Source organism: Phalacrocorax aristotelis, chromosome 9 (assembly GCF_949628215.1).
Source record: "Phalacrocorax aristotelis chromosome 9, bGulAri2.1, whole genome shotgun sequence".
NCBI lineage: Eukaryota > Metazoa > Chordata > Aves > Suliformes > Phalacrocoracidae > Phalacrocorax > Phalacrocorax aristotelis.
This window is the reverse complement of record NC_134284.1, coordinates 14,855,191-14,879,239: the sequence shown is the minus strand read 5'-3', so window position 1 is coordinate 14,879,239 and position 24,049 is coordinate 14,855,191. Positions and strand designations below refer to the sequence as shown.

At 39.9% G+C, this 24,049-nt stretch overlaps 1 protein-coding gene across 3 annotated transcripts in view; it reads right to left on the bottom strand.

Annotated features, from left to right (window-relative positions):
* NRXN3 (neurexin 3) overlaps nucleotides 1-24,049 on the bottom strand; it is a 1,044,813-nt gene that overhangs the window by 96,714 nt on the left and 924,050 nt on the right. For 2 of the 3 annotated variants that reach the window (XM_075103633.1, XM_075103634.1), the window contains exons 4-5: nucleotides 19,358-19,447; nucleotides 12,733-13,040 (exon numbers count right to left, since the gene is read on the bottom strand). In XM_075103633.1, coding sequence (XP_074959734.1) covers nucleotides 12,733-13,040; nucleotides 19,358-19,447 — 398 coding nt within the window. Of the gene's footprint in view, nucleotides 1-12,732; nucleotides 13,041-14,349; nucleotides 14,410-19,357; nucleotides 19,448-24,049 lie in introns of all 3 variants that reach the window. The other variant, XM_075103635.1, reaches the window with a different exon arrangement.

The window sequence follows — 24,049 nt, the reverse complement described above, 5'->3', positions numbered from 1 at the left end:
TTCAGAAAGTAGTATTTTTTTTTGTCTTTTGAAAGGTCTTCCTGGACAGCAAAAGGAAAGAGAAATGACAGGGGTCTAGACTGATTGTTTTTGTTTGTTGTTTTTTTTTTTTTAAAAAGTTTTTGACTTCTACTGGTGAATTTGCACAGGATTGCCAAATAATGCTCTGACTTGCTATATCATGAGGTTATGATTCAGCCCTAATCTAAACCTCAATATACTTCTACAGTAAAAGGTATCAGTCGTATAAATAAAATATACTGATAGAAAGAGAGGATTTCTGGCTCAATTAGACGTAATTAACAAGTAGATTTCTGATCTCTAGGTAAAGTACCTAGGTGTTTTGAATTAATAATTCACTATTTCTCCTCACATCCTTAGTCTGAATTTATAGACCACTGCAGGTGGATGGGCTCCTAAGCTCTCAGATGCCAAGGCAATACACACAACAGGTATTGCAAATGCAACTTGCCAGATGGAGCTTAGCTGTACCTATGGATAATAGTTATCTCTCCTCTTGTCTTCTCCATAATGTCCTATTGGAAGAAATGGGGTACGACACTGCCTGACCACTGTCACCCTTCATTGCCACCACAGAAGTTGCCTCTCAGCTTTAAAAGGACAAAAAAGCAAGGGAAGAATGACTAACAACAGGGGAAAAAAAAAAGGTTAAAAACAACCCAACCCCAAATCCTACTGACCTTCAGCTGTTGCTGTCATTAAATCAGGTTTGAATAGTAGAAAAACAGTCAGTAAATTCAAAGTGACCAAACCTGACAGAAGGAAAGGGACAGTCAGTCTGTGTCATTACCTCTCTCTGTCTGTAGAATGATCCTTGGTGCTGTAAACTGTTATTTACATCCTCTGCCCTGTTCAGTCTACAGCTGTGTCGGGGAAGGTGATGACATTGCCTTCCTCTCACCTTATTTCTCCCCTCCCAGCAGAAACCCTGATGCCATTTAACTTTCTAATTCTCTGGCTGCCTTTGATGCCTACTGTCCACCACTACAACAGTAAGCAGAAGAGCATAAATCCCTGCAAAGAGTTGTAGCAGAAAAGCTTCCCAAGCCCCGCTGAAGAAAATCTGGCCCTATGGAAGCAAGAGATTAATTCAGACTCAGAATCTGATCCAGGTACATAGCTGGAACTGTACAACAAAACATCATAAAAAGAGCAAGGCACAGACTGCAGGCTGTAACTCACTCCAACTTTGACAGCATTTCCTAAGGCAAAAGTGAACATTGCAGATCCTGGTCCTTAGCCAGGCTCTTGCCCTCCTTCCCATTCTTGCCATCTTCCTCCCTCCCTTCCCTCCAAGAATCACATGGAGCAAAAGCTAACACCATTCCCACAGCTTCAGTTAAGAAAGGACAAAACAAACCACTTGCAAGCATCAGACATTAACTGAGAGGCAGCCAGAGAGACACCAAGCCTTTTTGCAGCAGATTGTAAGTGGTTCTTGCTTCTTTCCAGGGCAACAAACACTACAGCCAAGCAAGCAGAAATTTCTCTGTTGTATTTGAGTCCACAAACAGAAGGACAACATGTAATCAGCCATCTGAGCACCAAAGAATTATTCATCTTCAGGCAAGCAACAATACCTCACAATTAGTCACATGTGAGGGTGGAAGAAGTCCTCTAGAGGAGAGGCTCCATTACAGTAGTTCTTTCTGAAGCATACACATAACCTTCCTCCCATCTATCTATCCTTTCCACCCTGGTATTCTTATTTATGTCTAGCAGCTGGAAGCCTACCTGATAGCTGATCCCCAGCACCTGCACACAGCTCTGTTACAGAGCAGGGCCAGCTGCCCTCCTGCCTCTGGGGGAAGCCCAAAACCTCTGCTGCATAGATCCTCCTCTGCCTTCAGGGACATCAGAGGAGCAGGCTCTATATTGTGACCTGCCTAGTGCGTTTACATTTCTAAATTTCATTCTCACAAATTGCTAAATCTCAAGATGAGACAAGCAGGTGACAGCAGCAGTGACCTGAACAACCACTGCTCGCAAGCTTAACAACTTCAGTTCGTTACAAAAGTCTAAAGTGTGACAGAGTAAAAGGCAGTGCATTAAGCCATGAGAGGACAACTTAAGTAGTGTATGTAAACTGGGAGACATAGGGGACTACTGTGAGTGGAGGAGTTGCATGTATCAGGTGCATAGAATCAGTTTTAGCTTGCTTTTCTGTGAATATCTCTAATGAGGTTATGTCTATAACAATGAAACAAACCTGGGCACTGGAGACCCACATGCTAATATAAGTGTTAATATGAACACACAGTATTGCTCTAGCAGAGAACAACAGGATTAACTGCTGCCTAAATGTAATCAGTCGGGAGCTAAGATAATTATGCGTAAGATTTGGACCCTAAACACATTTGCAAGTCTTGAGCCTAGTCTATGAAGGAAGAGGACATTATGCCAATATACCCACAGCAGAGAGTAATAAAGCAGAGAGCCCAAGGAATACTGATCCTATCAAAAAATGTTTCTGTAGCATAGATATCAGTGGTCCTTTTTCTATTTCTATCCCTTTTTTGACGTCCATTGACATCTCACCACAACAACAGTATATTTAGGAAAATGAATAGTCACAGTTGCTAAAACATCCAAACAGCTAAAATGTTGAAATAAGGAGAGAGGCGACATGACCCAAACAAGTCTATTCCTTTATTACAGTTACTCTTTTCTGAACTCCTCGAAGGGAAAACAAAATAAGGTCTGACCTCTTAATTACCATGTCTTTAAGCCTTTTTTCTTAAAATCCTGAGGAAACAAGACTACTGGAATCCATTCCTACTCACAAGACAGGCCTCCTACTTAAATCTAAGTCATACCCATTCAAAGCATCCGTTTCTGTTTTTACCGCAGCACAGAGTAAATTTTCTGCTCTATGCTCTACACATCTATAGGATCAGACTAGAACTACAGGGTAACAGTATCACTGTGAAAGACCTGGGCCAAGGACCAGGCAGGAGGGAAAGGGAATACAACACCTGAGGGAATTTACAAAGTATTACCCATACTACCAGAATAGTGCCTGTAAACTTGGCTGTGAGACAGACCAAGGACCAGTGTATCCTTATTTTACTACACAGGGAAAGTAAAGACCCATTTAGAGAGGAGATTTGTTGACAGCTTCTGAGTGAATTGAGTAGGGCTTAGAAAACAGTAGCTTTTGGTTCAGGACCTGTACTCAGCCTGCTACAGCTTCTTGGTTTTCTAGCCAAAATGCTGCAACCCCAAAGCAGCTCAGCGGCTCACATCCCTCTGCAAAATGCCTGTGTTCTACTTGCTGCGGCCTGCCCCATTCATCTTCTTGCCATCAAATCTGCTCTCACCTCTCGCTTCCTGCTGTGTCAGTACATTAAGTTCTTCTAACAGGAGGAAAATATATTAAAGGAATAATAATAACACTGATAACGATAGCCTAAGAAATACATATTTCTTTCTCCATATTTCCCCTTGTTCGATTAGTCTCCCAGCAAGAGCAGCATTAATCACTGGGGCAACAGATAAAAGATAAAGACCAATTTGAATTTTGCTGTGTGATACTGAGTGTATATGTGTGTGCTCAGGCAGCAGGGAGGGAGGCAGCAGGATAATCTGTCATTTTGTATATTTATGCTGCTGGAGTCAGTCAGGACGGGTTCTCCATTGTTACCACAGATTAAAATCATTCATGTCCTTATACTTTCATTGGAGGTCATCTTTCGGGGGAAAAAAGGACATTATGACCACATTAAATTCAAGCTATTTGTGTGATTCTCTGTGTAGGGCTTGGGAACTGAGGCTATTGCTTGGACGTTAGAACACAACATACAGTAGTTTCTTCTCCTTACCTGATCTGACTCTTTTTACAGTAAGAATGAATTTTCCTGCTCCAAAACAGGTACTGGAAAAGAGCTGTTGCAAGTGAGAGGAGGAGGTGCTTTTAAGATGATATTGCTACAAGTTTGTAAGAGTCCAGCTCGGCTTGACTTTGAACTGCTCTGGAAGAAGCCATGGCTCCTCAGATCTCACTGCCAGCAGTTCTACTGAACTGAATCCCTCCTGCCAGATTTGAAAAAAAAACCCTTCCCTTTATCCCTGGGGAAGATGGAGTGTGCAGCAAAGCAGAGATCAAAAAGTAGAAGAGTGGTCGCTAAGCCATATTGGTAAGAGTTTCTCTCTTCTCCAAACTACTGTCTATCCAAAATAGAGTTGCTAGAACCACCAGCCTACCACCTCTAGCCATGTCACTCTCCATCTTTAAATCTTGCTGTTCCCTTACCATATCTCTATGAGATAGATGTATCTCATCCTCTGGATCTTAGTTCCTTGTCTGCAGCTCCGTATTCATCCTTTCTCTACCCACTTTCATACATTTAGCCATTAGAGCATTCCCAACATTTTCTACTCTCTGGTTCACACCTTCTAATAAACTACTGGTATTCCCTGGAGGTGTCCTTACCCACAGTTAAATTTCCTTAGCACGCCCAATCTGAGACACAGCAAAATGGGCAACACAGCACCAGTGGAAAACTCACAAAGCAAGTAGTAGCAAAGATGGTCCCTTCATGAGTCATCATAAGGGTGAAAAGACAACAGACCAAATTTTCCCCATAAACACAGTATAAGAAAGACGAGGGGGACAATTTGCATCCCATGCAATACCACGACCCCTGAAATCCAATTCCTTACCCCTTTGGCTTTATTTTTCTGTTGAAATTTTGTGGAAACAAATTCTTCTCTTTCAAAATATAGTAGAAGTAATTCTGCAATCAAAATTAACGACATCCCACCTACTCATATGCCATCGAAGGGAGGAGAGAAAGGATTGGTGGTTGTATAGCCTGTCTTGCTAATCGCTACTTTTAAGAACTGTACCGTGACAGGCACATCTTGCAAATCAGCGACAACTCATCCCACAGATGAAAATGAAACTAGCAGAAATCCTTCTGTTTCTGCTAGGTAACAATGCCATCATTCTACAGAAAACCCAAGGTATTAATTAAATGGATTCAGAAAGTGGCTCTGTCACAACAGCATAGACGTATTTCTAATTTCTGCACATTCATTCAAATATGAGCCAGGAAAGGTAAGAGGCACATTCCCACCTCTCAGCCAGTCTTGTAAAAAAATCCAAACAAACAAAATGGAGCTATATGCTCTGAAGTATTCTGGCAATGTCTGCAGCTTCTATGCATTTCCCTGAAGTATATAAATAGCAAGCAGAGCAGATATGCTATAACAAAACATGAGCCAATCCTCCAAATGTATTTGAGCTATAACCATTGATTCTACTCCATTTATTTCTAAGCAGTTGCTTTTTCAGTATTGGATCTCTTCATTGTATATCGTCACTGCACAACCACCCCTAGGACAACGCACTTGTCCTATTCTTCCATTTGGCTTGTGATCAAATATATGGACAGCCATAGTAGCTTTAGTTCCTGAGTACTGTATTAATCAGATTTTGAAAATAAGCTTCCACGTGACTTCCAAGAATCCTTTCTGGCAGGGCAAATGACACGTCTAAATACACAAACGGATACTGTGCCCTGAAAAAAAAGGGACATACTGATGTTATTAAGGGTACTTTCCGAGAAATGCATGCCTGCCTGCCTGTCTGAAGAAGGTAGGTATCAGTTTACTACAGCTGTTATTACAGCTTCTTATCCTTTCATTACAGAGAAGGCCGTGATTTTGGTCACCTAAAATCAAGCAAATATTTAAATAAGTTCTTGATCAAGATGAAAAAATTAATCAGAGAAAATCTAAAAAAGTGCTGAAATTCTAGAAAAGTGCTAGACAAACCCCCCCCTCTTCATAAGATGGGCCAAATCTTCATTTCCAAAATACACAGATTAAAGGCAATGTAAACTCAAACCTTGTAGAAACAAATCAACTAACTGAGGCCTTCTGTAAACTACTAGACTGAAGAAACAAAAAGACAGTGTGGGTCCCAGCAGAACACACAGAGGAGTGGCTGAAGTGACTGCTTGACAACACTACTATATAAAAACAGTTTATCCAAAGAATGATGGAAACTATATTTTGAGAAATCATACTATGCATCAACTTGTGGCACTGAAATTTGCCACACACGTTCTATCAAATTCCTCCCCTGGAGTAATGAAAGAATAGTCTCCATTTGGAGCCGACAATGGTTGCCAAGTTAAATGTTCAAACATCACGGGTGATAATGTCAACAAATGACAGCATACACCAGCATATGCATGAGCTGTTTTACAAATACAATGTTCTTTAATACCGTAATTGTGCTTAGCAGAAATACAAGACTGAGCTTATTTCCATCATCAGTACCTGTCAGCACTTGGAAGCATGGGCTGGAAAAATAATATCACAAGAGTAAAATCACATTCTCTTTTTGGATGGGTACGGAACTCCTGGTTCACTATGGCACTTCCAGAAGTGCAGCGCACCTGTCTTCTGCAGAAAGTGAATGAAATAATGAAAATATGGGATTTATTTTAGATTATATAAACTTTATAGGTAATCTGAGTATCCTGAACGCATCAAAAACGTAATTTAAACACACCACATGCTCCCCCGTATAATACTCAGTTAAAAATCAGAGACTATTTTTATCCCTTTCCCATACAGAACATTACCGTATCTTATGCATGTTTCTGGCTAGGTAGCTACTACATTACATGCCAAAGATTCTGTATTTCAGAGTGCACTAAAACTATTTCTATACGACATACTTGTGAAGCGTTTAGAGGTCATTTGGTATTATTGAATTAATCACTCTATAACCTACATGAACAGTAGTTTGCATGAAAATTTTCCATCCCATATTTGGATTCTTGCTGCCAAACTCTGCTGTCTTTCTCTGCCCAAACCACGTTACCATTTAATCATCACAGAAGATGTGACTGTGAATAAATAAATGCCATTTTGTGAATTTCACTGCAGCGATGCCACTCTACCATCTCACTCAACAGGACTGTAGTGCAAGAGAAAGGATTCCGCTCTGAAAGATGGTGCAGGTTGGGGGTTTTGGTCTCTTAAAAAAAGTAGTTGAGGAAGAAGTAGAAAAGGAGGAGTGAGAGCCAGACTGCATAATTCTCAGCTGTACCAATGGGCCAATGAAGTCAGTCTTTAAAGCAGAGACTCATCCAAAGCTCTTTTTTCATTAGAGCTTTGCAGTCTTGGGATGAAAATGTCACTAGTGACTTATAAGAAGCAAAACCTAAATTAAAGGCCAATTTCTTTCCCCCCAAATTATTATCTATGAGTGTAAAAGAAAGTACCTAGGCAAGACCAAGGGTGAGAAAATTTTATTTGTCTTAGCTGACAGTGAAAGTCTAATTAGACTGACAAATCTTCTGTGCTATTTTCCTTTGTGATATACACTGTAAGAAAGGATTTAGCCTGCAGCTGCACATTATGGAAAGACATTAATCAAGATTATTGGACCCTCAATAGAAAACGCAGTTAGAAGGCTGGAAAGCCCAACGGTTGAGATAAAAGGTTGAGAACCTTATTCTGAACCATGCCAATGTGCTGGACTCTCCATATGTATCATGGACAGATCCCCTCTCCTATTTTTTTTAGGGAGAACATTCTGCTATTATATATTATATACTGTCATACTATGGCTCTAAGATCATAGCTGAAAACATCCACAAGAAAATTATTCTCATCACCTCCAAGCTACAGTTTGAACAGTTTGGCAAGTGTCATTATCCTCATCTCAAGATGTTGAGACACACGCTGGATATGTAACAGAGCACACAGTTTCTGGTTCCTCATGGAGAGCATAACCAGAAGTCCTCCCAGAAGGGTTCTGATCTCTTTTTCACAGAAAACAGTCTGCAATTTTGGTCTTGGGACCCCAACCATCTATGTAATACAGCAGACATATTAGGGACCTGCCCTAGGTCAGTGGGCCCTAGGGACTTCAGAAGCTTATCTGGACCAGTTTCCTTATGGACCCACACAACAGTTGGAATCATATCTTGGATTTGCTGAACTGAACGTGTTTTGAATGGATGATTCGTGTATCACCATGCATACTTTTCTAGACTACCTTTACTTAGTAATTAATTTCAAAGATACCTTTACACAAATAATTTGAAAACTGAATGACCCAGCTGTGAACTGGACAGAATGTGCCACAAGAAAGCGTATGAAGAGTCTCCTAAAAAGCTTGAAGCAGCAACTCACTAAATAAATTCTGAGCATATAAGCAGCTGACATGGAAGCAGAAGCCAAGAGAATGTTACTTTCACTTGTTTTCACAGAAGTCTCCCAAACCCAGAAATCCCTGAACGACTCCACTAATAATTGAAACTGTGCTTTAAATCAGGAAACAGGGACATGTGGGAGTCCATTGCTAATTGCTAATGAAGTAACCCTGCAAAAAAAAATCACAGCCTTTCAAGAACATTGTAACATGGTACAGTACAGTGCCTCTCATCTAATAGCAGCCTGCACTGCATGCAACTGTACCACACATAAAAGCTAACAGCTTGCCTTTGAGGCCTTCATAGGGTAACGTGGCAAAGCAGAAGTCCCAGAGAGGATATTATTACCACAGGAGTCTGGTGTCTCAAGTCCTAGAGACCAGCAGCAGGAACTTGGTACAATACACGTCACTTCTGAACAGACTATATGTAAATCCAGAACAAAATCATGTGTGAGAAAGTCAAATCAGCATTTCTATTCAGGGGCATCAGAGCACAAGCAGTGTTTGCAACTGAAACACACACACCCCGAAGCTCCTTTTTCTCCCTTATTTTCAGTTAACAGAAAAAGGTCAGCTCTTGTTATTCTTCCTTCAAGGCCTCTCTGAAGGATATTTCAATCACAGAAATGTTCCTATCAGTATAGCATTCAGTCACACATCTCAACTGTTTCTCACTCAGATGCTGCCTGTCCTCCACTGATCTGAGTTTCAATGCCTGGCAGAAACGTTATCACAAATTTTAAAACAAAATGAAGTTATAGACATTTTAAATACTAGTATTATTGCCACTGGGTATTTCCAGTAATATTTTTCTCTCAATCCCCTTTGTCTTGGTTGTTTGTCCAAGACTATATCCCATGTTTGGGATCTTCACTAATTGAAAAGCATGTAACTGGTCTGTACATATACTGCGTATTTTTAAAGCACTTCATTTTCCCAGCTGTTTTAGTCTAACTGTTCTCTAACGTACTTCTGGCAGTACTCAGAATACCTAACAGCAGGAGGTATCTTGGCGTACGTCACAAACAGAAGAAATCTTTGCAGTTATCATGCTCTCCTATACTTCCTTAACAAGTGATGTGTAAATCTAAATCCTACTGAAATTCCCCTGGATTTTGTATCACTTTGGGATTAAAGACTTGATATTCTGTACAAGCTTTATATGCATTTCAAAAAGTAGAAGTTTTAGTTACTTGCATAGGAAAATGAGTAATACAAACAGCACAGATACTTCTAATACAGTAAGAGTAATAAATCTTTATCCTGGTTCTTGCTATTTTGCAGTAGATGCTTTACTTTTACTTGTACCATACTTGGTAGTTCTACAACGGTCCAGAACCCTTCCGTGCTAAGTAGTGTGCATGTGCAGAATAAGAAGTACATTTTGAACCCAAGGAGTCTGCAATCTAAGCATAAAACAACATATCAGACAAGGATACAGAAAAATGGATAATTAAACAAAAAATATCACAATATTGATCGGCTTGATAAACAGCTTCCTTAGACCATCACCAGCCTAACCTCTCACAACTTTTTGGTATGCATCATGATGAAAGGAGGGTTTCAATGGGACTGGAAAAATAACCTGCCGTTGCCTTGTGGATGGTACCAGGAAGAAGAAAGATTCTTATGAGCAAATCTAAGAAGTGAGCAAAAAATTGCTTGGATTGTACTAATCAGAATGGGGAGAGAAGAGGCTAAACTGTGAATGGCCTTGAAAGTGAAGAAAAATTGTTTATTTCTGAGCAGAAAAGAGAAGAAAAGGCAGGAGCGGGGTCATAACTAACTGTATTTGTACCGCTCATAGCCTTAGGTGTAGCTATATTTTATTTTCCCCAAAGAACAAACTTGTTCTATTAGATTTTTCCACTACTTAGATCTAAAATTGTAAGCAGGCTTGACAATGGTGATGTCGAACACAAGCGAGATAAAATAACCATTAGGTATCTGAAAACCACAGCTGGAGATACTGTCCAAACAGAAAAAGACAATTTCTTCTCAGTTTCACCGCACAAATAATGCAACTTAAGCTGACAGAATCAAATTCTACCAAGACTAAGGAAGAAAGGCGAGCCATCTGTGTTGCGACAGCAATAAAATGGCCTGATACTGAAATGCAGAAAGTTGTAATGGAGGTACATATTGACCTTTATCTATCTTTCAGTGGGTAGCATGAAGTGTCAAAGAGTTATTGCTTTAATATCAGCTGAGATGAGGCCATTTGTTGTGGTGCATGTGTATCCAGGAAATCACTGCTCTAACCATGTTTTTAGAAGCACTTTGACACTTTATTAAATCTTCTTGATGCTCTTTCAGCACACAGTGGTCTCTACAGGCTAAGTGAACTGCCATGTAGGTCAGGCAGGAAACTTTCTGGAAGAGTTCCTCTTCAACCAGCCAGGGTCATTTCCAGCTTGACTCAGCCCACAAAGGTCCAGTGCTACTCTCTATTACATTCCTATAACTAAACACAGTCTGCTGCCTTTATAAATTATAGAAAATCTCCAGTAAACTAACAAAAGCAAGATCAGGACCACACACTTTATTCTTCTGCAGATGTAATCGTACTCTAAAATTAGAGCTACCCACTGAGGACAAGGAACTGTAATTCTTTCAAAGTTTATGACAAACAGTGACCAAACCTGGGGTAATTTCCCCTCATTTAGCTGAGACTTTTTAAATCACCTACTGGGTGTTTGAGGCTAATAACACAATTAATCCCAGTCCAGCTGCCAACTGGATTTACAGAGTACCAAAGGAGGCACTGTTAAACATTGGCTTGGAATTAATTACTCTAATACCTGTAAATTCCACTGCAGCCAGAGGTACCTCACAGAATCACAGAATTGTAGGTGAAAGGGGCCTCTGGAAGTCATCTGGTTCAACCCCCTGCTCAAGCAGGGTCACCCAGACCCAGCTGCCCAGGACCATGTGCAGATGGCTTTTGAATATTTACAAGCATGGAGACTCCACAACCTCTCTGGGCAACCTGTGCCAGTGCTCAGTCACCCTCACAGTAAAAAAGTGTTTCCTGATGTTTAGAGGGAAACTCCTGTGTTTCAGCTTGAGTCCATTGCCCCATGTCCTGTCACTGAGCACCATGGTTGTCTTTACACTCTCCCTTCAGGTATTTGTACACATTGATAAGATCCCCCTGCACCTTCTCTTCTCCATGCTGAACAGTACCTTAACCATCTTAGAGGCCCTTTGTGGGACTCTATCCAGCAGCTCCATTTCTCTTTTGTACTGAGAAGCTGAGAGCTGGACACAATACTCCAGGTGTGGCCTGACCTCCTACACAATTAAGAAGACAATTTTTGTGTTTTCTTATGCTAAGTGACCAGGACTAGACAAAAATTTAAAGATTATGGTCATATATATACAAACACAATCAATAACTCATTAAACCTGGAACAGTTAGAAAGCAAGCATGCAACCTGTATGATTACAGATTTCAAAGTCCTTGATTTCATTAAGGTCTTCTGTCCCAAGCAGCAGAAATTATTTCAGGGAAGCAGATGGATTAATTTAATTTTTTCCCAACTAGACAGCAATATAACTTTCTCTGGAGGTTCAATAAAGGCACACTCTGATCAATAATCACTCACCAGTGTCTCAGTCAGCGTATGCTGGTGTCAACAAAACTATGTCAGTTTCTACAGGATGAGCTTCTGATGTAAATATTTGAAACCAAATGTTCCATCCTAGTTGATAACCTGATAGAATACCCCTGGAATAAATAATTTTCAAAATCTGACCCACTGCTCAGATTGGTTATTTACATGATTCTTTTCTTTGTGCAGAGGAGAGCCAATTTAAGATGTTTATTTCTGATAAGTACCATATTCTGGCTGCCACATAAGTGGTTTCAAAACCACTGCATTTTTTAGGACTGAAAACAGTACACTGGCACAATTAAGCCAGAACATCTGAAATTCTTTTTTTTTTGTAGGAATCATTTTTAACAAATATGTTGGAACCACTCTATGTTGGAACATGTACATTTTGCAAGAAACTGATCTTGATAGCGTTCCTTTAAAAATTTCTGCAAGAAGGATATAAAAGGAAAATGAAAAATGCTCTACCTGCAAGTAATGCTCCACTGCTTTTCTCCCCATTATGAACTTCACTGTTGCAGCAGTACATGCTGTCATAATAATAAATAACCATAAACCCACCCCCCTGTCAAGCTGTTTAAGTCTCTTAGGAATACATTTCCTCACATTTAGAACTGCGGAAACAGTTAAAATCATGTTCTCGTTCACATTGGGGCAACCCTACTTACATAAACGGGGTTGCACTAGAACAGGAGCAAAATCTGTTCCCATTATTACATACATGTGCCATAATCATTCATTCATCTGTTTGTTCACCAACACAGGAGGACATTTTGTGGTGATTTACCCTACCCAACGTTATTAAAATAATTACATGCAGTATGATTCAGAGAACTTGGCTCACTTGAACTTGCAAGTAAGCAGCAAAATAAAAGACTAATTAAAAACCCAAGGAAATGCAGAAGATTGACTTACCTGGATGCTGGGTGGGGAACGATTTTTCCGCGTTGTAGTGGTGGCCATCGTAGTTGTGGTTTCCATGACTGTAGTAGACATTTCTGGTGGCACAGAGGTTGTGGGTGTTGTTCCCAAGATGGAAGGAACTTCCCCAACAAGTCGGACACTTCCATTGATTTTAATGTTGGGGTTGTTCTCTGCTGCCATGTTCAGCACTTTCAAGCCATTGTAATAGAGACCGGAGAGCTGGCCTTGGAAGAGACGCCCTCTGTCCTTCCCTCCTATGGCTATTTGCGCCTGGGTGTTGAAGATCGTTAACTGTCGTCCTAGTGAAGGGGGTTGAATAACATTATTGCCAGACATTTCCTTTACTTTGCATCTTACACTGAGTTCTGGCCAGCAAAGACGGACAACAAAGAAGTAGATTCATTCTTGGTAATGTTTATGATGACTGTAGAAATACAGTATGGAAATGTAATGCCTGAAGCTCATTAATAAGGAAGATTAGCCTGAAAGCAAGAAGATCTAAAACTGAACCTCATACTTCAGCATCCACTCACACATCAAAACCCTGGAGGAGCTCTGACTGAGTCAGAAATTTGAACCACTATTTTAGAGTTGGACCCATTTTAAACTACAAATAAGGCTTCAATATGTGGCTATTTTTCTCCTATCAATTCAGATTGCAGTACCTGTCAAACTTTAGTCCATAAACAAACCTTCTATTTTGACGGGTCAAAGGATGGGATTAACTCATAAAGCCAATTTTAATAATGCAAAGGTTTTAAGGGGTGGCTTGAGGGCAGGAAAACATCAGAAAAACCCAATAGTGATATAAGGATTGTGTAGGAAGACAGGATCAGTCATGATCTTTCACCTGTAAATTTTGTGTAGCGATGGCTCAGAAATCTACAACCAAGAAACATCAGATGCAAACATTTGTGATGTCTCTGAAAGAGCAAAGTTTTTGAAATAGCAAGGATAACAATGCTTCAGATGGTTAAGCCCCAGAATGCCTTACATGTGACACCCCTCCTACAGACAGTGAAATTCAAATGTAGGCAGGTTAAGTGGTTTACTCAAGGTCACACCTTGAGTGTTAGGAGTAGCTTAATATCTTATGTATTGAAAAATATATTTATTAAAAATAAATCTACTAACAATTGCCAGTTCACCTAGTTTTGCAGGACACTTAAATCACATTCAGCCTGGACTGCTCTATAAATACTGCTTATGCCCCAGGCTGCACTAGGTTGACTATGTTAAGAAATAAATTCCTTTATGCAGTGCAAAGGCAATACCTATAATTTCACTGTTACTCAGAAGATTAGGAGTATGCCACCTGGAATCTGTTGAATTAACAATCAGATTGGGCAGGGCTCAGAAAGGTTATCAATGCAGCATCAAGTCAATCATCATTCAAATATCTACTGTGTTTTCCCATTTTTATGCAGTTTGCAACGCCTGTCCCCATCCCGTTCCCACTCCCCAGTTCTCACTCACCACTTCCTTTCTCTAGTCCACCCTGATGAGAGGTGCAAAATGCCACCATGTAGCAAAGCACAGCCTATAACCCACTGCTCGTTCCTTCACAGCCAGTGGTTAGAGTAGATCAAAATACGAGGGGGAGCTCACCAATTTTGGTGGTCGTCGTGACGGGTCTCGAAGTCAAGTGGTGATGCGGTGTTGCATCATCTTATGGTGACAGGATGGACCATGGGGAAGAGAATGGGGACAAGAGAAGAAATGTATCTGAAAGGAGTTCCTGTCCCCAAAGTGGGCCCTAGCTAACTAAGCAAAAGTGTATGGAGAGGTGTAACATACGGACATGTGGAGGTGGGCTGCACATCCCTTGTGCTCCTCACCACAGACTTATAAATGAAACACTAGGATTTGATCAGGGTGGAGTAACTGCATTGATGAAGAAATGAGAAATAAAAATGGAGGGTATCCTTCCCCTGGAAAGTGTTGAAACACCTGATGCGATATTCTGCATCTCAGGAGGTTTTAAACTTACCAGAGGCAATGTATGTCTATTAAAACATCAAACAAACATGCACTGAAGCCACACATCCTCAGCATGTAAAAACAGAGCCTTTCCTCTTGTCTATGAGGAAAAAAGGATCCAATAACAATATCTGTCAAAATATTCAGCCCTCTCAGCCCAGCTCCTGTCTGAGCTAGAGCAAACGGCACTGTACACTGTAGAAAGCCAAAATATATACCACGCCCTCAGAGTTTGCTTTTCTTCTCTGTCTTGTTGTGCTTTGGATTTTTTAATGGATATGCTGTCCGTTCTTTACGACACCATTTTTCCCTTCTCCTCACATGTTCCCTCCCTCTAGCACTATATTTTTTCTGTACTGTCCCTGCCCCTAAGTACCCAGACATTTCACTTGCTACTGCTCCCCCCTTCCCACCTCACTCGTGATTGAGTGCCAAAAGGTAGAGTTGAGAGGAGTAAAGAACTGGGATTTATTTCGCTGATCTTTAAACTGAAAATGGAGGGAAGTTACTGACCATTGAAAGCTTGCCATTTCCATTCCTTTCTCCACTTCAATCCATACTCTATCTTTTTTCATCTTTTACCAAAGGGAAAAGGGGTGGGCGATGATGAGGAAGGAGAATTTTTGCTGGTCCAGCTAGGAGAGCTCCCCAAGCTGGGGGATTTCTATCCCTGGATCCCAAGCTAGGACATAAAAGGGGTCCCCTCACTTTTACTGGAGGATTAAAACTCTCCTCAGGATGTCATCTCTTCTAACGCAAGCTCACAGCACAGCTTTAGACATGTCTGTCATCTCTCTTGTTTTATTTTCAAGAATGAGGTGTTAGTATATTAAAGCTGAGAAAAAAGATCATGTCTCCATTTCTGGGCCTTCATCTGCATCTTCTAATGCTGAAAGAAAGTGCACACCAAGGAAGTGGTCCCACTCCGGTAAGAAAGGAACCTTGATTGTGTGGTTTCGGGTCCTCCTTGTTTGGTAAGCAGTCTTTCCGTCCAGGATTCATGCACTGCACCATAAGGTTAATGCTGGAGACAGCACTGGTGCTAGAACTGTGTTTGCTAAAAGAACAATCACTTGTTGGAGTCACCTACAACATGTTATTCCTCATTCTTTACTCTATGATGGTGTACACAGGCATGAATAAAGACAACAGGGAAATGCATATGGAATGAGAGAAAAACGTTGAGAGAATATACACTTAATTCTGCCACCATGGGTCTCTTCTGATCATTTTTTTGATTATATGGTTCTGAAGCCCTTACTTCCTCTAAGTAATATTTATTTGGTCACTGAATTTTATTGAGGGACTGTTTATGTTAGTTAATTCTACTACATGTGTAACGATTTCAGACACTTACAGTCCTCCTTTTCCACATAGAACCCTTCCTACTGCTATTTTAGTGTCATTCTGGGGAAAAATTATGAGTATATTGTAAGTTTCTGAGGTGTTTTGTAAATATTCTGAATAGTTCAAGCTCTCATTTCTTTGTTTGCTCTCTCATTGACTTCTTTATTTGGAAAACTCAATACCAATCAAAAATATCACAGAGAAATCTCAGTGAAGTGTAACTTTTCCGTACCACTAGGAAAGATTTTGGGCCTGATTTTGCAAACCCTAATTCACACTAATAGTTCTTGCTTCAAAAGTATGGTCAATCACATCAACAAGACTTCACATCTAAGTAAAAAAGTTTTGAAGAATTAAGGACTTCCAGGATCAGCCCTTTTGATGAGATGCTTCTGGGTGTTTATTAGCGCATCCAATTGCAGAATAGGTAACAACTGTCCCTTAGTAGACTCTATATACTCTGCTAAGGAAATCTGCTGGTTTTATGCCTACTTAAGTTGAACAATTTAGGACTAATACTTTTTACCCACATACATAATCTCAGTGAAGTTAACCATGTTTAATGTTTTGTTTATTACTCTCATAATTCAAGACTGTAAACCTGGGCTTCGCTTAAAAATGTTTTAAACCAATATATAAAATTTAAAAAAATTCCTAAAATAGTAATGATGCCACTTCAGAAAGGTGTTGTGCTATATTTGTTTTCCAAGAATGAACTATTTCATTATTATGAATAACGTAACAGTGGTACTAAAGGAAGACCAAACCTATGGCATTCAAAAAAGTCAAAAAGTGTTTCATCTTACCTCACTCAAGCCAAGAACTCATATGGGCAAGACAGCTATTCTCTTTGCTGTCTCTTTGATGAATCTATTACTCCATCCATCAGTTCATCTTGTTCCATTTTCATAGCAAGCTACCCTTTCACTCATCAATTTTATAAAGCCTTCTGGCAGAAGGTTTCCTTGTTGCATTCAATGTTGGATGGATGACCAGATGGATGAGCAGGTTGGTGAACAGCTAGGTAAACTATTCATTCTTATTATTTTTTAATTTGGGTGGTACCTAAGTTGCTGAAAACATCTATCTACTTTGGAATGAAGGAACAAAGCTATATTGTCTCAGGTGTTACACTGCACAATGTTATTTCCTAACACAAAGTGCGAAGACTTAATTTCCTTTCACTTTAGTAAAAACGTGGCTCTACCCTTCTAGCCTAAAAACATCCAGTGCTTTGAGAGTGTCTGAATGCTCAACTACTGTCTCTTTTAGACCCTACTGCATGTGTGGTTGTCTTTTAACAAAGGATCAATATCCACAAAAGGTAGACTTCAGTTCAAAACTTCAGGATGGCTTACAAATGAAAGTGCCTCGGCATGCTTATAAGCTCAAATGTGGAGAAGCAGTGACATAAAAGAAAAGATTTGGTGGAAAATCAAAAAGGAAAAAAAATTCCCCAAAACAAAACCACAAAAGCAAACTAAGGTGGGCTTCTCAAGCACATAAATTGCATCAAGGAATTAGACATGCATCTGTTTTAACAAAATTGAGGCAATCATTGTCTTTAGTGTTAAAGGGACTTTAGCAATTCAAACTTACCAAAATTATCCTCTTTTTAGTGTTAAGCTTTATTTTTTATTTTAGTTTGATCTTGTAATTTAACAGGGCAACCCACTGAGACTCAGTAAGCATTTTCTGTATACCTTTATTGTAATTTTTTTTACAATTTAGCTGAATTAACTGTTCCGTAAAACCCTAGTGCTCAAAAGAAAATTCTTAGTTACAAATATTTTTGTCTTACTTTCACTAATACTTTAGCTTTAGTTACAGATATTACCCCACTGTAGACCAAACCTGAAAAGTGGGCAACACTCTCAGCTCTCATTGAAGTCAACAGGAACCGAGTGTGCACAACACTTTGCAGGATCAGATCCTTCACATAAAAATATTTTGATTGTGGTTAGCCACATCCTTTGTGACCTCAACTTAATTCATACTGGCTACATAAATTTGTCAATTCAGCTGAGGATAGAAGTTTGAAACAGAACATAAATTATATTCTCCCAATCCTACAACACATTGTTTTCCCTCTGGGAAAATTTGCTAACAACCATAGTCTAAGTCAGCACAGAAAATGCAAGACCTGAGTTCAAACATCACCCCCTTTTATCAGCAATACTTTCTTAAAAGGAAACAAGAGAAGATCATGTTCTGCTTTTTCTAGACTTCAAGGCAAGGAGTTAGTTAGAGTGATTTTTTTTTTCTTCAAATACCACACTTAGTATAGAAGGAGAAGATCTTCATGACTTGTGCTCCACTGTATTACCAAGAGCCCAGCCCAAACCCTGCTGAAGTCAGTAAGAGATATTCTGTTACCTTCAACAGGATTTGGAATGGGCTCTACACCCGAGACTTTTTCCCCCTTCCAAGTTCTTGATAAAAAAAAACATTACTGTTCTGACACAAATCTCATTTCAACAGGTCACTGAATGTATGCGGAACTCTCACTCAGGCCAGCTGGACTTATGCATTTCAACAAGTCTTTTGCTGAACTGAGGCCAATTACTCCAGGCAAACCCACAGAATTAAGTAGCATTGTCTGAGATTAAGTTAGGGAAGAATTTGACCCATAACTTAGACAAATGAATCATTTGAGTGTTCAAACTGTACTCCAGACATAGCATAGAAGTGACAGAACAATCATCTTTCTCTGTCTCCGTCACTGTAGTTTAAATGAAAATGTTAAAAAATGTTTTCTTTACAACATTTTTTAAAATTGTTTAATTATCTTAATACAATTAAGAAACACATAGCCATACTGGCTAATCAGACTTATGAGAAAAAAGAAACTTACAGGAAGTACTTTAACAAGTAGGTTTGAAAACTCTTTAAGAAAACTTAGATAATAAAGATATAAATGTAGTTTAAAAACAAATCAAAATAGGAAAATCATGCAGTGGTTAAATTGCCATAATACATGTTGTTGCTCTTCACTCTTCTTTGTTTTGGTTTTTTTTCAGAAAACATCTCCTGAATTTTTGCTTGTTTGTTTGTCATTACTATGATAGCAAGCTTAGAATTTCGTCCCTTTAACTGCATTTTAATAGCAATGTATTATAGCATGATTTATCAACATATGGCAGGTGGAAGCTGACACAAATTATAATGAAAATTAAAACAGTCATTTATGCAGCAGGCGATTATAATTTAAGAAACATTTATTTGCAGGCTTTAAAAATGAGGGTTTAGAATCAAATGGGTTTAAAATGAAAGTTTTAATGACTGTTACCTTTTTCCTGCAGCCACTCCTCTACAGGCCGGTTATATTTGAAGGGGATTTTCTGTTTTACCATTTGGAACCGTTCACTATCAGTGTTGCCTTTAAAGTTTAAAAAACAGCTTAAAAACAATCTGAAAAGTCAATGAAATAGTTAAAACATCCTAGATTTTTGTGGTTTTTTTAATGACCTTATTTAGCTATAAATAAATAGGAGTGTGTGTGTCTACATATATATTTGAAAAGATAGAGATTTATCTTTAGTAAGGTGGAGAATAGTTATACATCCAATGGCCTGACGTTCTGGAAGGTCGAAGAAGTTAAATCCTATGAAAAAGGTATCTCAGATTCTCTCTCCTCAGAGTATTTGTTTATCCAGATTGGTTAGAAGGCAATGGTAATTTGGGACATGACACCTTTAGTGAACTCGGTGACATCAGTTAAAACATTTTGATCAGACTCTAGATCTGATTACACAAGGACATGGCACAATATATCAGTCACACAAACACACCATTAGTAGTATTTTGATAAACCTTCTTGCAGTAGTAAAAGATGTGTGTCAGGACTAGAAACCCAGTAAACAGAAAAAAAGAATAGAAGAAATTATAAGAAATTGATGCTGAAAGGATGTCACAGAATGAGTTTAAAAAACCCTAAGAGTGGGAAGACAGGAAAAAAGGAAGTAAAATTTAAAAAGAGGAAGAACTGTTAATTAACGATATGCAAAGGCTTGTGTCCAGTTACCAAAGACTTGGGCCTGTTGCCAGAAGAAACAGACACTTAGAAACTAATTTAAATGAAACCAGAAATAATTACCCAAGACGTAAATTGTGGCAAATGTAGTTCCATTGTTCCGTGTTGATGGATGACAGAATTATCCAGTAAAGTGCCTTTTGGAGGAAAGCCCTTATCACTCACATGGTACAGAAAGGAGTAGGGTTCATACAATGTTTTTGTCCAAATTCCCTGGCTACTGAAAAAATTGTACACGTCATATGGGTTGGGCCAACTCCTAGCAGAAAGGAGCAGCTCAGTTTGATGGTGTTAGGAGTGACAGTAGACAAGTGCCATCATTCTGCCTTTTCATTTTCTTCAGCTACTCACTTTCTGACTCATTCTAGTTCTTGCTTCATGTATTATTTCTATAACAAATCTTCAGTCAGATGGAGTGCATCTTTTACAAACTTAATTATGATATTGTAGAAAACTATTGTTGCAAAATATTGTAGAAATTGTAGAAAGCCCCCAGCTTACTGAAGTCCTGCTACCATAAACAATAGTTCAGTAGATCAGTAGTGCTCCATACATCTTATGAAAAAATGGCAGTCCACGAGTCAGCAATTGCTCTGCACAATTTGCAGTACTGCTTTTAAAACCCCACATATAAATAACCTAATGTGGCTTCATATTTATTTGACTTTCTGAAACAGATGCTAGAATCTATTTTTAATGTAAAGATACATCTGTATCTCTTTAAGTCCAGGTGTAAGGAAAATAGCAATTTGGATTTGGGTTAATATCTCCAACTATAATGATTAACACTTAGGGCCCTTGCTGCTTATTTGGGCCTATAGGCAAAACAAAGCAAAAACATTTAAGAGCACCTTTACTGGCCTGATTCCTTATCACCATCCTGGCAGCTGGAAGTAGTCTCACAATCGCAGGCCGTGTTCTCATGGGGGACTTCAACCACCCTGCTATTTGCTGGAATAACAACATGGTGAGGCATGCACAGTCCAGGAGGTTCCTGCAGAGCACTGAGGATAATGTTTTGACATGAGTGGTGGAGGAGCCAACGAGGCAAGGTGTGCTGCTGGACCTTATACTAGCAAACAAAGAAGGTCTAGTTGAGGATGTGAGGGTTGGGGTAGCCTTGGCTGCAGTGACCATGAGATGGTGGAGTTCAGGACCCTGTGTGGTAGAAGCAGGGAGACAAGTAGGATTACAACCTTGAACTTCAGGAGACCTAAATTTGGTCTCTTCAAAGACTTGCTTGGAGGAATTCCATGGGTCAGGGCTCTACAAGCTGGCAGGGCGGGGCGGGGGGCCCAAGGGAGCTAGTCAATATTCAAGCACCCCTTCCTCCAAGCTCAAGATTGGTGCATCCCTATGAGGAAGAAGTCAAGCAAAGGAGCAGGAGACCCACATGGATGAGCAAAGAGCTTCTAGAAGAACTCAAATGGAAGAAGGAGGTTTACAGTATGTGGAAAAAGGGACCAGTCACTTGCAAGGAATACAGGAACATTGCCAGGGTAAGCAGAGATGCAACAAGGAAGGCCAAGGCCCACTTGAAACTACACCTGGCAAGGGACGTCAAAGACAACAAAGGCTTCAAATACATCGGTAGTAAAGAAAGACTGGTGAAACTGGGGGCCCACAGCTGAACGAGGTCAGTGCCCTGGTGAGGCATAATGCAGAGAAGGCAGTTAATGAATGCCACCTTTGCTTCAGTCTTTACTGCTAAGGCTGGCCCTCAGGCATCCCAGCATGCAGAGGTGAGCGAGAAAATCTGAAGAAAGAATGAATTCCCCTTGGTTGAGGAGGACTGGGTTAGACATCATTTCAGCAAACTGGACCCTCACAGATCCATGGGCCCCGATGGGATGTACCCACGAGTGCTGAGGGAGCTGGTGGATGCTATTGGTAAACCACTCTCCATCATCTTCGAAAGGTCATGGAGGACAGGAGCGGTGCCCGAGGACTGGAGGGTAGCCAATGTCACTCCAGTCTTCAAAAAGGGCAAGAAGGATGACCTGGGAAACTATAGGCCAGTCAGCCTCACCTCCATCCCCAGAAAGGTGATGGAGCAGTTCATTCTGGAGGTAATTTCCAGGCATGTAGAGGACAAGAAGGTTGTCAGAAGCAGTCATCATGGATTCACCAAGGGGAGATCATGCTTGACTAACCTGATAGCCTATATCAGGTTTGTTCAGCCTGGAGAAGTCTGAGGGGGGATCTCATCAATGATTATAAATATCTAAAGGGTGGTGTCAAGAGGATGGGGCCAGACTGTTTTCAGTAGTGCCCAATGACAGGACAAGGGGCAACAGGCACAAGTTGGAACACGGGAAGTTCCACCTCAGTATGAGAAAAAAATTTATTTCCTGTGAGGGTACCAGAGCCATGGAACAGGCTGCCCAGGGAGGATGTGGAGTCTCCTTCCCTGGAGACATTCAAAACCAGGCTGGACGCGGTCCTGTGCCCCCTGCTCTAGGTGTCCCTGCTCAAGCAGGGGGGTTGGACAAGGTGATCTCCAGAGGTCCCTTCCAACCCCTACCATTCTGTGATTCCTGGAAAGACATCTACTTTTTTCCTTCCATGTGACAGATATATTGCAGGAAACTGTTATTCCCCATTGTAGAAAGATCTAATCAAGCACTAGCTGAGACACACTGATATACCAGTTTCTCTGTCCCACCTCAGACACCTGCCATGTACTATTGGTTACTTGGATAAACTAGAAGATAAAATACTGGAAACACACTCTGTCAGTTCTTCATCAAATAATATTAAACAATGTACCGTGGTACCTTGGAGTCACTCACAGACATTAAGTTACCTTTAAGTACATTCCCAGTTCTCATAATTCATATCAGCACCAACAAAAAGTACCAACAGTCAATTCTGTACTTCTATCAATATAGATTCATAAACATAAAACTTGAATCATATTCAGTGCAGGATCCAAGAAAAAAAAACTTGATAAAGAGCAGCTGAGGTAATATAAGCAACAAAACCAAAAAAAACCACCTAAAGCTAAAGTGACAGAAATATTAACAAAACAATAATTTAAAATATTTTTATTAATAAACTGATGACTAATGTAGGTTGGGGTCATACAGTTCAGTTGTTTTCACAGTTTCTTAATCTAAAAGATAGGTCCCTTTCCTGAAAGTTCTCTCATTCTTTTAAGCATAGGGGAAGTTTACACTCACAGGACAGGGAAGCAGACCTGCTGGTTTGGGAAGAACAGAAACAAAAGTAATTGAGTCAAGCTCACTACATAAACAATTTCTTTATTAAGAAAAGCACGGCATTCTGCTTATCCATTAGACCTTTTCTCAATACACTAATCTATGCTCTCCTTCACCAAACCAGCTAAATCTCATAAATGAAATCATAGAGATCTTGCATCTCCTTTAGGATATTTTTGGTCTGTTGCAGTGTGCCTATTTTTCTCTGTGTAAGAAAGGACTACGAGGTCCTGAAAGTGTTTCACTGGGATTTAAAGAGCTAAATTTCTCTGTGAATGCCTAAATTTCTCTGTCAACCCAGACCTGAACACTTACAGTAACTTACAGAGAGTCTGCTATTATATCTGTATTTCACGGATGCAAAAAGACATGATTTCACCAGAAATGGAGTTTATTCTCCACTTCATAGCACGTTCTGAGTAACGACTTCTGGTTAGATGTGAGCACATTGAAATCTTAACGTTGATAGGCAAGAACATTGTCTATAAGTCAAAAGAAATTCTGTAAAACACTTTACTCAGAACAAAAACTCCACTGGCTTCATTCGGCATGTACATAAGCAAGCTTTTACTGTCAGCAATGAGATCTTTTTCAGAATAAAGAATGATCCGCAGCTCACAGGAACACAAGAGTCAGCCAGTGGTTGGCATGGAGTGCTTCTTCCTCTATGTGGAGGGCTGACTGTAGAAAGGAAAAATGTAGTGGACTGACATTTCTTTTAAGTAGG